At 39.3% G+C, this 15,814-nt stretch overlaps 1 protein-coding gene across 12 annotated transcripts in view; it reads left to right on the forward strand.

Annotated features, from left to right (window-relative positions):
- DMD (dystrophin) overlaps positions 1–15,814 on the forward strand; it is a 2,113,538-nt gene that overhangs the window by 1,577,557 nt on the left and 520,167 nt on the right. For all 12 annotated transcript variants that reach the window (XM_081792827.1, XM_081792829.1, XM_081792824.1 and 9 more), the window contains one exon: positions 1,252–1,463. In XM_081792827.1, coding sequence (XP_081648953.1) covers positions 1,252–1,463 — 212 coding nt within the window. The remainder of the gene's footprint in view (positions 1–1,251; positions 1,464–15,814) is intronic.

The raw sequence follows: 15,814 nt of genomic DNA on the forward strand, positions 1-15,814 counted from the left end.
CTGTAGTGTAGAAGTTGTGTTACAAAACAGACTCGAAGCAGTGGGGCCATACGGTCTTTTGCAGGTATGTAGGTGCAAAATGACAGAGCTTTGCAGTGGGAATATGTAAAAAGTGGGAAGGAGTTCTGTATGAGAGAATGTGGTAACCGCCTATGTATGGTATTCATCGAGACTTAAGGAAACATCTAGAATATTTGTCAGGTTTTCCTCATGGGATAAAGTCGGGAGTGGTTTTGTTACTTATTTTCTAGGGCATTGTTTGTATTTTATGAAATGAGCTTCAAGAAAAGATAATGTGGTCCTTAAAAGAAAAAGACGATGTGGTATGTTTGTTTTTAATATATTAAAATCAAGTACTTCAGAGAAGAATTAATAGGGCATCTCCATCTTGGGCTCACAACGATACCAAAACAATTGCCTCAGGATAAGGCTGTCTTACAAAATATAATCAGCATGGATCCTTAGATATTGTTACATTTCCAGGATGCCTATCTGCTCTTGGGTTGCCTCAGAAGAAGACCCCAGGAAAAGGTTTTGAGAGTGCGTGGTTTATTTGGGAGTTGAGGGAAACAGCCAGTAAGGCAGGTAGGCAAGGCAATAAAAGATGGTGCGTGATCAAGCAGGTTCCTTCTTTGGGTCACTGGAGCTTTATCCCACTAGGAAAACTCTGGAACCCTTGTAAAACACATGCTCCCCAGTTACATACCCTAGTATGAATGGGACTCAAATATTCATGCCCCAATACCTACCATTGCTTCTTCCTTACAGGCTGCTCCTGGGAGGTGGGGCGACGGGAACCATCAACTCCCTGGTAGATCTGGCCGGCCACTCAGATGGCAAAGCAAATTCTCTGGGGCCCCACAAAGCCTTTAAGGAATGAATTTCCAATGCCAGTGTCAGAAGTCAGGTTGTTGGGCTCTGAAGTGCTAAGGGCAAGGCAATTCAGGCGTTCTGCTATCGTACCTTTCTAAATGATTATTCATATTTGACTCTGGGGATTGGGAACAGACAGAGCTGAATATTTACATATACTACTGATGTTCTAGGTCACCTTCAGGAAGATAACTTAACCTCCTGTTTGCCGCTGAACAAGAAAGGAATTCGATTGTCCCTTATCCTAGCTGTAACACAATGAACGATGTTTTAAATGCGTGATAGAAAGAGTGGGGCAATCTTTGAATGTTAAAATTCAGATGTCTTCTCCAGACCTGCATTCACTCCTATATATTCATTTTTTCCCTTGTATTCCAGTTGAAAGAATTCAGAGTCAGTGGGATGAAGTACAGGAACACCTTCAGAACCGGAGGCAGCAGTTGAATGAAATGTTAAAGGATTCCACACAATGGCTGGAAGCTAAAGAAGAAGCTGAGCAGGTGCTGGGGCAGGCCAGAGCCAAGCTGGAGTCATGGAAGGAGACTCCCTACACAATGGATGCGATCCAAAAGAAAATCACAGAAACCAAGGTTAGTATCACAGATATGTCCTTAAAAGAAAATACCAGTTGTACTGGATAAAATTATAATACGGATGAAAATTGAATGATTTTTAAGGTAAGTGTATGAAAAGAAAATTGCGTTTAGGCTGAAATGAACAGTAGACTTTTCAGTCAAGGTAGAGATTAGAGGAAAATTGATGGCTGATAGCAAACTTACAATTAATTTTGTTTAATCTGGATATCATAGGCTGCTTTTCATAGCACACCATTTTTTTGAGATCGCTTCATAGCGGATGTCCATACTTATGTGGTAGCATGAAAGCAGTGGGTTGGGATTACTTCCTTCGTAGAAAAAGGAACAGGTCTACTCCTTCCTAAGTAGGGCCCTGAGTGGAGAAGGGAGGAGATGTGTGAGGTAAGGCAAGGGTAAGGTGTACTCTCACTTTCTCCTCCAGGTCTTTGACCTCCAGACCAATCTCTCTACTTCTTTGTCTTCCTTCTCTTCTTCCTCTTCTTTCCCCCCAAAACTCCATCATGTATCTGTCCATCTCGTGATCTAGAGCTCTCTGGGATACAAGAAAGAGAACTGGGACAGGAAATAATATTTGTTTAATGGCCATGTTTTATCAAGCATCACGCGTGGTGCTTTCGATGCATTTAATTCTCTCCAACCTCATATTTATGGGTCAGTTGGGAAAGACCTTAAATGCTAAGCAGAGAAGTAGCACAGTGGGAACTTGATTAGATTGAATTTTTGATTAAAACCCTCTATAGACTTTTTTTTTCTGGTGGAAAAAGGCCTTCTGCTAAACAATTGTCTGAATCACAAATTAGCTATGTCATCTGAGAAAAAGAGCCTTACACTGTGGTTTTCTTGGATGAAGTGGCTTCCATTTCTAAATTAGTCAGTGTTTAGGCTGTGCCGAGCTACATAGCATATGTGTTTGTGCTAGGTTTATTTAAAAAATAAACCCTGATTTCTCAAGAATTTAACATAATAATGATTAATTCCTTGGTTGTGTCATAGTACAGTGCAGGGTGAAGAGTCCTTCCTGGGAGCGCTCTCATAAATAGTGACTTGAGGAATCCAGGCTTTTCCAATTTTGTGAAACTGTCAGCTTGAACTCATGGCTGCCCCAGGTCACTGCAGGAGAGTGAGAGAAAACGTGGCCAGTTTACCCAGGGGGTTCTATGGACAGGCCTGGAGATTATGTACATCATCACTTCCACCCACATCCCATTGAGCAGAACATGCTCCCAATTTAACATCAGGAAGAGTAAATGGGAAAAGTGAGCTAGTGAGTTTTTAGCCAGACTCTGCCGTAGCTACTTCTCCAAAGGACCTGAGCTGCTATGAGGACAAGATTTTTGTTTACATGACAAGAATGTTAGAAAGTCCCATAGGATTTTATAGGCTTATCATTAGCTCTGTTGGAAGCAATTATTTCTTTCACGTGGTAGGCACATGTGGCCACTGAGATTTTCTCCTTGGGGTGAACATAGAAGATGTAGGAATTTCTAATGATGACGTTCCCAATTCTTGGTTTGACTATGGGAAATACAGAATTCACGTAGCTACTCTTGAAGGCTGTGGTCTTACCCATAAGGTATTCGGTATGCTATGCGATTTGCTTTTCCTCTCCAAAAATTGAGGATTCTACGAATCTAGCAGATCTTGAAACAGAGTGGTTAACTGGTGGAGAGGAATTAACAAGGGAAAAGAGTTTGGACTGGACCCTTGAGTTGGAAGAGGGGAAGAAGAGATGACAGGCATATAGTGATAAATTTGATAAGGACAAGAAGACTCTGCAAGTTGGCACATGAGAAATCTTAAAACCTACAAGAATCTTAAAGTGATGGCAAGAGTGATTAGGGTTTTATAGCTCTTAGAAAAGCAAGGGGCTTAAAAATAAGAGATGAAAAGAGTTGCAAAAGAGAATATGAAAGGATAAAAGAAATCAATTTCATCGTCAAAATAAGTAATGTGTTTTAAATACCTAAAACAAAGACAAGATGGTGTTATAATCGCTCTCCTTGTCATACTTTTAAAATAAAAATTTTGCTTTTGAATTGTCTTTCTAAAATGTCATGATAAAAATGGCTCAGCCATTATCTATAGAAACTGATGTTTTTGTTTGTGTTATATGTTCAGGAATTAAATTATATATATATATATATATATATATATATATATATATATATATATATATATATATATTGGGGCACCCGGGTGGCTCAGTCGGTTGAGCGTCCAACTTCGGCTCTGGTCACGATCTCACGGTTTGTGAGTTCGAGCCCCGCGTTGGGCTCTGTGCTGACCGCTCAGAGCCTGGAGCCTGCTTCGGATTCTGTGTCTCCCTCTCTCTCTCTGTCCCATCCCCACTCATGCTCTGTCTCTCTCTGTCTTAAAAATAAATAAAACATTAAAAATAAATTAATTAATTAGTTAAATATACTATTGTTCCCTATTTACAGGTGATAAAATCGAAGGCCAGAGAAGTTCAGAAACTCCTCTTCAAAATCACAGAGTTAGGATGTGCATGCATAGCACTTACTCTTGTAGATGACCTCACATATGTTCTCTTCTGCCCATTGTCTTCTATGTGGCTAAGGCAAATCAAGAAGACACTGTAAAGATCAGAAAGGGAGACACCTGTCATTAGGAATTGACCAATACGATCATATAAGCCAACAGGCAGAAAATGAAAATAATGAAAATAGTACACAGGGAACAGGTTTTCATATTCTGTTTTACTATGAAAAGCTAAAAAGACAATTGCAAAGTATATCCCCTTTTTTAATGGAACTACAATTTTTAATTCTTCTAAAAGTCAGAGAACATAGGGCTGCCCGGGTGGCTCAGTCGGTTAAGTGTCTGACCTCAGCTCAGGTCGTCATCTCATGGTTCATGAGTTCAGGCCCCACGTCGGGCTCTGTGCTGACAGCTCAGAGCCTGGAGCCTGCTTCAGATTCTGTGTCTCCTTCTCTCTCTCTGCCCCTCGCCCACTCATTCTGTGTGTGTGTCTCTCTCTCAAGAAAGGAATAAACAATAAAAAACATTTAAACGTCAGGAAGCATATAAAGTGGAGATCTGGCCCTGATGTCTAATATGTTATCACTACTGAGTGGTAATAGTTGGCTTATCACTTACAATCGCCTTTTAGGAAGAGAGGGTGAAAATAGACATAAAGAGGCATTGGATAATTTGAGGAGGATCTCCTTGCTCCATAAACCCTTTGGGAGTCTATGTGCCTAAGATCAGAAGCGAGCTGGTGAGCCTGGTGAGGCAGTCATCAAGCTGTGGCTACAGAGGTGGAGAGCTGTGATTGAAGCAGGCAGCCTCCCTTGCAGCAGCCCTCACTGTCACAATGCAACGGTTTCAAAGGCAAGCCCTAGTAGGATTCTACTCTGAAAATTGAAGCCCGTCGCCATACCTGAACTAAAGAAAAATTCGTCTACCGTTCTGATATTTTGATGATTCATAATTGCTCATCTTGGCCCCTAATCTCTGCCATTTATTGTCTACATATCTTAATTGTCCTGTAATGTGGACAAAATTTGGAATTCTGATTTCAACCTTGGTATCATTGTATAAATATTTGTATGTATTTCTCTATATAACATTTAATAATTATCATTTTAAATTATTTTCAATATCTCATTAAGGCCCATTCTTAACCACTTCCTTACCGATTGGACATTCAGGCAGCCTCGTCCTCTGGGTTAAAAAAAAAAAAAAAAGTAGTGGAGACAAAATGGGGACAGTAATCATCCCTTCACAGAATAGGAATGAAATCTGAGATAACATCTGGGGAAAGTCCCTCTTGAAAGCATGGTGTGGCTGGAAGGAGACAGCAGCAGGACAGTCTAGATTTGTCCAAAGAACAAGCTGTAGATAGCCCATCATGTCAATAAGTAGTCAGCAGGTGGTTAAGAGATGCCCATGGTATACGTATAATTTCTCTCCGGTATATCCCGTAACTTTTTGGAAACATAAAAAACATAATGGGAGTTAGTAGTTGATTTTGTTAACCACCTGGCTTCATTTGACCTTCTCCATGGCCCTAATAAAACAATAATGTTTTTTTGAGATGGAAAGACAGATGTCAGGGAGAATCATACAGGATTTCCATTCTAATCAAGCTCCCTTCCAATAAGCTATAACAGAATCCTATGAGAGATGCTGCCATTTAACTTTCACAAGCAGTAAGATGGTGTGACATTGGCACCTAAAACTGCTAGCACTGGTCATCATGGGACTATTAAGATCGGTCCAAACGTGGCAATGAATTCTTTGGAAAAATTATCTCTTGGTGATTTTAAGCTTTCTTTTCCAGTGTCAAGAGAGATTTACCCAGGCTCAGAGTTTTCATTTATTTTTTCCCCTTTCAGCTCTTGAAAGAGAAATTCCTTTTTTGTCTGCTTTGTGATTGCTTTTGTGTCAAATTCAGCATAAAAGCTTTTCAAATGTGACGGCATTAGCTGTTTTGTGCTTGGCTGAGCTAAGAGTACATGAATTCAATAGAGAAGTGAAATCTTGTTTGAGCCTAGCTGATTTGGCTCTATAATACTTAAAACTATCTGAGGCGAAAAATCCAATAATTTATCAAATTAGTAAATAAACATTTCCAAGGCTGCAAAATAGATGTTTTGAAGACGTTCTTTAGGGAACTTGAAACATAGATACACTGTAATCGTGTAACTACTTTAAGAAGTTGTCCTGATTATATATAGTAAATACAGTAGTTCTTTGAGGGTGTCCAATTATTTTACTAGGAACGAAACCGCTGGAGAGCTTTTTCAAATATGGAAGTAGAACATTGTAGTTTTAATTATTTGGGGGGTAATGGGTGGTGTTAGACAATATCCTAACCTGCCATAAGGATACGCACAGTAGTGGAAGCTGAATCCTTTTTCCACATGTTTTATTTACTTTTTGACGTGCACAAAATTAAATCAGCAAATTGATTAACGCTGGTAGTTGGAGGTTTGGATTTCTGATACTGTAATGCAAAAATATCAGAAATCTTCTTGCCAGGACCTGCCGCGGTTTCACGCATTTTCTTTATTCCCTTTTGTTCTCTCCTAAAGCTTCCACGTGATTAAGGAGAAAGAATCAATAACCTGATAGTACTTTTCCTCCCAAAGTATGTAGGAAGCTATTAAACTTTTCAAAGTATACAACCAGAGTGCTTCGTACATCACTGATAGAGCAGAGGAAGTAATGGGCTAGTGTCCCCAGGTACTGCTATACTATATAAATATTTAATGCAGAGCCCCCAAGACTTGAATAGCATTATGTTCTGATTACGCCATGTTTTGCCTTGTTTCCTTTTCATAGTTTAACTTCTATCATGCTTGAAAATATAATGTACCAACTGTGTAAACTCACTCCTCCATAAAAGCAACAAATTGCAAAAATGGTCAAAATTGCCTTCTCTGAACTCTGGAAATTAAGCAAAGGTTCGCAACATTATATAAACTGCTGAACTTCAGTAAGAAAAGCAGGGTTTGAGGCTTTTTAACTTGGCTGATTGCCATCGCTTTCTCCCAACTGCATCGTAGCTTTGAGAATCGGCAGCCTTAGGGCCACCAGAGAGGAAAGACCGGGAATGGACTTCATCAGAAAGACCCCTTTAATTCTCAGAGCTTTATTACTATTTGACCTGTCTTGCGGCTCCCTAGAACAAACCTGTACACAAGGCCTTGTCATTATTTGGCCTGACTTTGCACGAACTCCCCAGAAAAAGCCCTATCCTCAGAGTGTTTATCCAAAACAACCAGCAACATTGTTTAAATAGTAACTGCCTGAGACTGTGATACCAGTTGAGATAATCATGGTCTAGAGAAAAACTGAAAAGGCAGATCTGGGGAATGAGATGTCCCCAGAGGTCCTTGAAAAGCTCTGACATTTTCCTGGGGTATCTAGAAAGCTACATGCACATCTTGCCAAATAGGAAATATCAATAAATGAATACAAATTACAAACAGGAATCAAATAGAGATTCTGGAGTGTGAGAGTGTAATGATTGAAATTCTTACTGGAGCGGCTCAGCCTCAGAGTTGAGCTGTCAAAGAGTCAGTGAACTTGAAGACAGGTCAATGGCAATAATCCACACCAAGAAAAAGAGAGAAGGAAAATAATTAAAAACACAGGAAGTACATCTGACAGAATTGAGGGGAGAAATAAACAATTCACCACAAACAAAGGCTTCAGTCTCCTACTTTGAGTAATGGATAGACTGAGCAGTAGATCAACAAGGAAAGAGTAGACTTAGAAAGACCCTGTGAATTAGCAAGACCTAGCACTCTTCTGTAGGACATCCCACTCAGTAATAACAGAGTATACATTCTTTTCAATTGCACATGGAACATTCTGTAGGATAGGTGATACACTAGGTCACAAAAGAAGTCTCAATACATTTAAAAGGACTATAATCACATAATGTAGGTCCTCTAGCCATAAGTAAACAAAATTAAAAATTAATAAAAGCAAATTTGGGAAATACGCCAATATGAGAAAATGATACAGTACATTCTTAAATAACCAATGGGTCAAAAAATAAATCACTAAGGAAATGCAAAAATACTTTGAAATGAATGTAAATAAAAACACAACACACTGAAACTTGTGAGGTGCAACTAATGAATTTTGAGAGTGAAATTTATAGCTATAAATACCTCACTTAAAAAAGAAGAAAGATCTCAAATAAGTAACCCAATCTTCTACCTTAAGAAACCAGAAAAAGAAAATTGAGCCTAAAGCAAGGAGAAGGAAGGAAGGAATAAAGATTAGAGTGAAATCAAGGAAATAAAGAAAAGAAAACTGAGGGAAAATCAAGAAAATTAAAAGTTAGTTACTGAAAAGATCAACAATTTTGACAACCCTTTAACTGGACTAAGAGAGAAGAGAGAGAAGGCTCAAATTACTCACCGTAGGAGTGAAAGAGGATACAATCCTACCAAACGTATAGAAATAAAAAGGATTATAAGAGGATGTTATGAATGGAAGATATAAGAAATATGAATACACCTATAACAAATAAAGAAATTGAATTGATCATTTCAAAATTTTCCCAAAAAAAGACCCAAGACCAGATGGCTTCACTGGTGAACTTTACCAAATATTTATTTTGTTTTATTTATTTATTTTTTTTTAGAAGGAAAGAAAGCGTGAACAGGGGAGAGGGGCGGAGGGAGAGAGAGAATCCATGCTGGGTGCAAGGCTCAATCCCACAACCCTGGGATCAGGACCTGAACTGAATCCAAGAGTTGGGCACTTAACTGACTGGGCCATTCAGGTGCCCCCAAGATGAATTAATACCAGCTTTTCACAAGCTCTTCCAAAAATTAGAAGAGAAAGGAATACTTCCCAGCTAAAAATATCACCAGAAAAAAACTACAAACCAATATACCTCATGAATAGAGACTCCAAAAGCCTTATGAAAAATACTCTCAAACCTAATAAAGCACCATATTAAAAGGACTGTATACCATAATCAAGTGAAATTTATTCCAGGCATGCAAAATTAGTTTAACATACAAAATTGAATCAACGTACAGATTTTCCTTGACTTACAATGGGGTTGTCTCAACAAACCCGTCATAAGTTGTAAATATTATAAACCAAAACTGCATTCAATACACCTTACCTACCAACCATCACAGTTTAGCTAGCCCACCTTAAACATGCTCAGAGCATTTACATTAGCCAACAGGCAAAACCACGTAACACAAAGTGTATTTTATAATATACGTATTTTATAATACACAGTGTTGCGTATCTCATGTAAGTTATCGACTACTGTACTGAGAGTGAAAAACAGAGCGGTTATATGGGTACAGAAAGGTCAGAAGTGCATCGCTTGCTCCCCCTCATGATAACGTGGCTGATTGGGAGCTGCGGTTCACTGCCACTGCCCAGCGTCAGGAGAGAGTATCATACTGCATGTCGCTAGTCTGGGAAAGGATCAAAATGGAAAATTCAAAGTATGCTTTCCACTGAGTATCTGTCACTTTCACATCATTATAAAAGTTTTAAAAAGTCCCAAGTCAAACCATCATAAGTTGGGGCTGTCTGTAATGTATCATATCAGTAGAATAAAGGGCAAAACCCACCTGGCCATCTTAATAGTTGTAGAAAATGCATTTGACAAAGTCCAAAACCCTTTCGTGAAAACACATGCACGCGTGCGCGCACACACACACACACACACACACACACTCAACAAATTAGAAACAGAAGGTGTTGTAGGTTGAATCGTGTCTCCTTAAAAAGACGTGTGGAAGACCCAACCCCTGGTACTTATGAGTGTGTCCGTATTTGGAAATAGGGTCATTGCAGATGTGATCAAGTTCAGATGAGGTCATACTAGAGTAGGCTGGGTTCTTAACCACATATGGCCGGTGTCTTTATAAAAAGAGGAAAAGAGGCATACACAGAGAGAAGAATGTCACGTAAAGACACTGACAGCAGAGCAAACACTGTGTGACAACAAAGGCAGAGATTAGAGTGTGGCAGCTGTAAGTCAAGGAATACCAAGGATTGACTGGCACCCCCAGAAGCTGGAAAGAGGCAGGGAAGGATTCTTCCTTATAGGTTTTAGATGGAGCATAGTCTGCTGATACCTTAGTTTGGATCTATCCTCCAGAACTGTGAGACAATACATTTCATCATTTTAAGCCACCCAGTTTGTGATACTCTGTCTTGGAAGTCCTAGGAAACTAATACAGAAGGAAGATGCTTCAACCTAATAATGGGCATCTAAGAAAAACCTACAACTAGCATCATAGTAAAGAGAATGAATGCTTTCGCCCGTGATCATGAACAGGGTAAGGATGGCTGCTCTAACCATTTCTATTTACCACTATACTACAAGTTCAGGCCAGGGAAACTGGGCAAGAAAAATAGATAAAAGTCTTCTAGTTTGGAAAGGAAAAAGTAAAACTATTTGCAGATGACATGATCTTACATACAGAAAATCCCAAGGAATATACTAAAAGAATACTGGAACTAATAAATTCAGCAAGTTTGCAGATTGCAAGGTCAAAATACATAAATCAGTTATTTTTCTGTACATAGGCAGTGAGTAACCTAAAAAATGAAATTCAGAAAACACTCCATTTACAATAGCATCAAAAAATAAAACACTTAGGAATAAAAGAAACCCAAGACCTGTATACTGCCAACTACAAAGCACTGTGGAATGAAATCAAGGAAGATCTAAATAAATAGAAAAAATATCCCATGTTTCCGGATCAAAAGACTTAATATTGTTAAGATAGCAACATCCTCAAATTGATCTGCAGACTTCACGCGATCCTCATCAAAATTCTAGCTGGACTTTCTGCAGAAATAGTCAAGTGGCTCCTAAAACATATACTGAAATGCAAGGGACAAAGAATAGCCAAAACAACCTTGAGAAAACAACAAAGTTAGAGGACTCACAATTCCCAATTTCAAAACTTCCTACAAAGCTACCGTCATCAAGACAATATGGAACTGACAAGAAGATGGCACATAGATCGATGGAATAAAATTGAAAGTCTAGATGTAAATCTTTGCATTTCAGGTCAATTGATTTTTCACATTGTTAAGACTTGTTAAGATTGTTAAGATGGGAAAAGAATAGTCTTTTTATTTAAAAAAAAATTTTTTTTTTAACCTTTATTTATTTTTGAGACAGAGAGAGACAGAGCATGAATGGGGGAGGGTCAGAGAGAGGGAGATACAGAATCCGAAACAGGCTCCAGGCTCCGAGCTGTCAGCACAGAGCCCGACGCGGGGCTCAAGCTCACGGACCGCGATATCATGACCTGAGCCGAAGTCGGACGCTTAACCGACTGAGCCACCCAGGCGCCCCAAGAATAGTCTTTTTAAAACCTTGTGCTTGGATTATTAAATATTTGTATCCACATAATGAAGTTTGACCCGACCTGACACCATACACACAAATTCACTCAAAAATGGATTATCATAGGGCAAAATATAAGATTTAAAAATCTTACAAGATAACATAGGAGTACGATAAGTTAGGTAATGTTTTCTTGTATATACATGATACCAAAAGCAAGAGTGACAAAAGAAAACATATGTAAGTTGAACTTCATCAAAATTAAAAACTTGTGCTGCAAACATTGTCATGAAGAAAGTGAAAAGACAGCCCACAGAATGGGAGAAAATATTTGCAAATACCAAATATGGGACTTATGTCCAGAATATATACAGAACTTTAGAACTCAACCAGAGCAAAAATACAACCCGATTATAAATCAACAAAGGATTTTAATAGACTCTTCTTCAAAGAGGAGGTACAAATGGCCAATAAGCCCATGAAAAGATTGTCAACACCATTAGTCGTTAGGAAAATTCAAATGAAAACCACAAGATAACCACTTCATACTCCCTCGGATGATTAAAATAAAAAAAGACAGTAATGAGCGTTGACAAGAATGTGGAATAACTGTAACCTCGTCCATTGCTGTCGGGAGCAGAAAATGGTACAACTCTGGGAAAAAGTTGGGCATTAACACGAAATTACTATCTGACCTGACAATGCCATACTCAGGTGTGTATCCAGGAGAAATAGAAACATACATGGCCACAAAACCTTTGAACAGATATTGGTAGCAGAGTTATTTGTAATAGCCAAGAAGTGGAGAAGCCTCACATGTTTGTCAACTAATGAATTTTTTTTTTTTAAGTGTCGTATATCCAGCAATGGAATGCTATTTGGCGATAAAAATTAATACAGTACTGGTACCTGCTATAACATGGATGAACCTGAGAAACACGATGCTAGACGAAAGAAGCCAGTCACAAAAGATCACATATTGTTTGAGTCCATTTGTGTGAAGTGTCTAGTAAAGGCTACGGGAGAGAGAGAATGGGCAGTGGAAAGTGACTATTGACGGGTACGGGGTTTCTTCTGGGTTTGAAGAAAATGTTCCAAAACTAGATTGTGGTGATGGCTTCCTAATTCGTTGAATATACTAAAAACCACTCAATTATACACTTAAAATGGGTAGATTTCATGCTACACGAATTATTTCTCCAAGTTGCTTTCAAGAGGTGTGCCTATGTGTCCTTAAGATCCAGATCTTTTCTTGATTCTTCCAGTTTATAAACTGCTTTGGAAACATAGTTTCTCCACATGTATTAGCAACAGAACCTATTCTGTATGAGTTATTATACTAGCTTATTCTATCCCTGACCCTGGCCCCAGATTATATAGATATAATAGAATTGCCCTTCTGGAGATAGGGTTGTACCTGACTAGATGTATCTGTCAGGATGGTCTAAGTCGTACTACAGTAGCAAGATCCGTGTCTAGAGGCTTAACACAAAGTTTACATTTTGCTCATGTTACGTGTCCATTGTGGATTCGCAAGAGGGTTCTACTTAGCTTACTCACGCAGGGACCAAAGCTGATAACAGCGGAGTCTTGATACATACTTCCGTGATTCAGGAGGCAGGGAACATGAATGATGCCATCGGTTCATACAACCTCTGCCTGTAAGTTACAAGTAGTCAAAATCAGTTACACAGCCGTCCTTGACTCAATGGGGGTGCACGTGGCATGATAAGGCCCCGATTGTTCATGGAAAACAACGTCTTCTACCACAGGAGGCTCACGGGGTTGGAAAAATAGCCAGGACGAATGCCACTTTCTGAGGATCTGTCCTCTGGCATTCTCTCTGGAGTCATTTCTACCCGACCATTTCCATACCTTCTCAACCAGACTTCTCTTAGATGCCTGGAGAGGCTGGGTGATTTCTTAATTACAACACTACTTACGCCTTTTAATAAAGTCAGCAAATTAAAGAGAGAGCCCAGATAAAGAGAATGCTTTCTAAAATGTCATAATGAAATTAAGGTAATGAAGTACCTTGCAGGGCTCTCCTCCCTTCATTTCGTATAAAACTTATTCCAAAGAAGCCAGAAGAGAAATGGGGCCTGAAAGTAAAGAGGGAGGAAAATAAATTGTATGCCATTAGTTTAATTATGAAAATTCATTACATGAAGCCATGTAAGACAGAAAATAATGGAACTCTAATGGGTTGGCCGATAACACATTTACTAGCCTGCTCTCAGCTTGTAGTCATTGTTGAAAGGACAAAAAAGTAACAACTTTGGTATGTAGTCCTCAAAGCTATTGAAAAGATTAATCATTTCCAGTAAGCTGGAAAATGAGGGCCATTTTCTTAAATAGTATCCCCTGTATAGACTGTTACCTTCTGAAACAGAGTTGGTAATGTCAGGGGTTTAATAGATGAATCTTGAAGTTAATGGTGAGAGGCTTTACTTTTGAAATAGCTTCCTTACAGATATTTTAACATTTCTATTATAAATCCATAAAGAGGTTTTGCAGGTCATTTTAATTCACACAAGCAAGCAAGAGTGTTTCTTTTTCCCAATAAAGATTTGCGGAATATTAATTCATACTTAGGACTAAATTGTTTAGTGATTTTTTTTTTATTTTTTTTATTTTTTTTATGTTTAGTGATTTTTTTGAATAAACCAAATCTCGGTTGTTTTTTTTCTGCTGTCTTTGTTTGGCAATGTCTTATTTTATTATACACAATAACTTTCCAATCATGCTATAATCACCAAGGAGACTATTGTATATTCTTCAGTGTCCAATTATAATAAACCCAATCATTTGCCTTAAATCCCTCTATATGGAAGCATATCTTCTTTAACTAGATTGAACCCTGAATATTGGAGTCGGGAAACCTGCATTTTGGGGACCCCTCTTTCACTGATTGGCTTTGTCACCTTCAGCAAGTCACTGAACCTTTCGGAGGTTTTGGATTATCATATGAGCAATGATGGGATTGGGTCAGAGGAAAGGAAATGGAAAGGAGTTAACAAAAGATGAGAGTGGATGCACAGGTGCGGGTTCTAGATTTGAGCGCCTACTAATCTAAGGAGAGAGGTTTGGACTTTGACTCGTAGGCAACAGGGAGCCATCGGAAGGGTTTACCGGGTAGTAACATGGTTCCATTTGCATTTCAAAAATATCACTTGAGCAGCTGTTTCCCCGGGTGGAGGGGCTGGTATGAGAGTGGAGGAAGTGAGTCAGTGTAAAGGTGGTCGGAGAAGCCAAGTGAGAAATGGTGACAGCCTAAATGCAGGCAGTGACAGCGGAGGTCGATGACTTGCTGTAAAGGAAAATTGTGATAAAACCACTCTGCGCGTGTGCTCCCTGCCTTCTCTTCCACTGAAGGGTGAGTATGTGCGGGTGGAGAAGGTTGGGCTAACGACAGAACCTTGGAGAACATCAACATGTAAGAGAAAGATAGAAAAAGAACAACTTAAGCCATAAGAGATTATGGAGGAGACTCATAGAGAGGGGGCTATGAAAGGATGGAACCTCCAGAAGAGACTCAGCAACAGCACTGGTTGCTGCACATACATTGGTTTTGTTTTTTTTTTTTTAATATAATTTATGGTCAAATTGGCTTCCATACAACACCCAGTGCTCAACCCAACAGGTGCCCTCGTCCATGCCCATCACCCACTTTCCGCTCTCCCCTACCCCCCATCCACCCTCGGTTTGTTCTCAGTATTTAAGAGTTTATGGTTTGCCTCCCTCCCTCTCTGAAAAAAAATTTTCCCCTTCCCCCTCCCCCACGGTCTTCTGTTCTGTTTCTCAAGATCTGTCTTTCTCTGACTTATTTCACTCAGCATAATACCCTCCAGTTCCATCCACGTTGCTGCAAATGGCAGGATTTCATTCTTTCTCATTGCCAAGTAGTATGTCATTGGATATATAAACCACATCTTCTTGATCCATTCGTCAGTTGATGGACATTTAGGCTCTTTCCATAATTTGGCTATTGTTGAAAGCGCTGCTATAAACATTGGGGCACAAGTGCCCCTATGCATCAGCACTCTTGTATCCCTTGGGTAAATTCCTAGCAGCGCTACTGCTGGGTCATAGAGTAGTTCTATTTTTAGTTTTTGGAGGAACCTCCACACTGTTTTCCAGAGCGACTGCCCCAATTTGCATTCCCACCAACAGTGCAAGAGGGTTCCCGTTTCTCCACATCCTCGCCGGTGTCTGTAGTTTCCTGATTTGTTCATTTTACATTACATGAGAACCTAACACTTTCCACAGATGTTGGCCCTTGGTGACTGAATCAGTTAACTATTTTTGCAAACGTTCTGTGTAACAAAAAACTTCAAAATGTCATTGGCATACAGTAAGCATTTAATTCTTTTCTTTTTTTTTTTTTAATTTTTTTTAACGTTTATTTATTTTTGAGACAGAGAGAAACAGAGCATGAACGGGGGAGGGTCAGAGAGAGAGGGAGACGCAGAATCCGAAACAGGCTCCAGGCTCTGAGCAGTCAGCACAGAGCCCGATGCGGGGC

Source organism: Panthera onca, chromosome X (assembly GCF_046562875.1).
Source record: "Panthera onca isolate mPanOnc1 chromosome X, mPanOnc1 haplotype 2, whole genome shotgun sequence".
NCBI classification, from domain to species: domain Eukaryota; kingdom Metazoa; phylum Chordata; class Mammalia; order Carnivora; family Felidae; genus Panthera; species Panthera onca.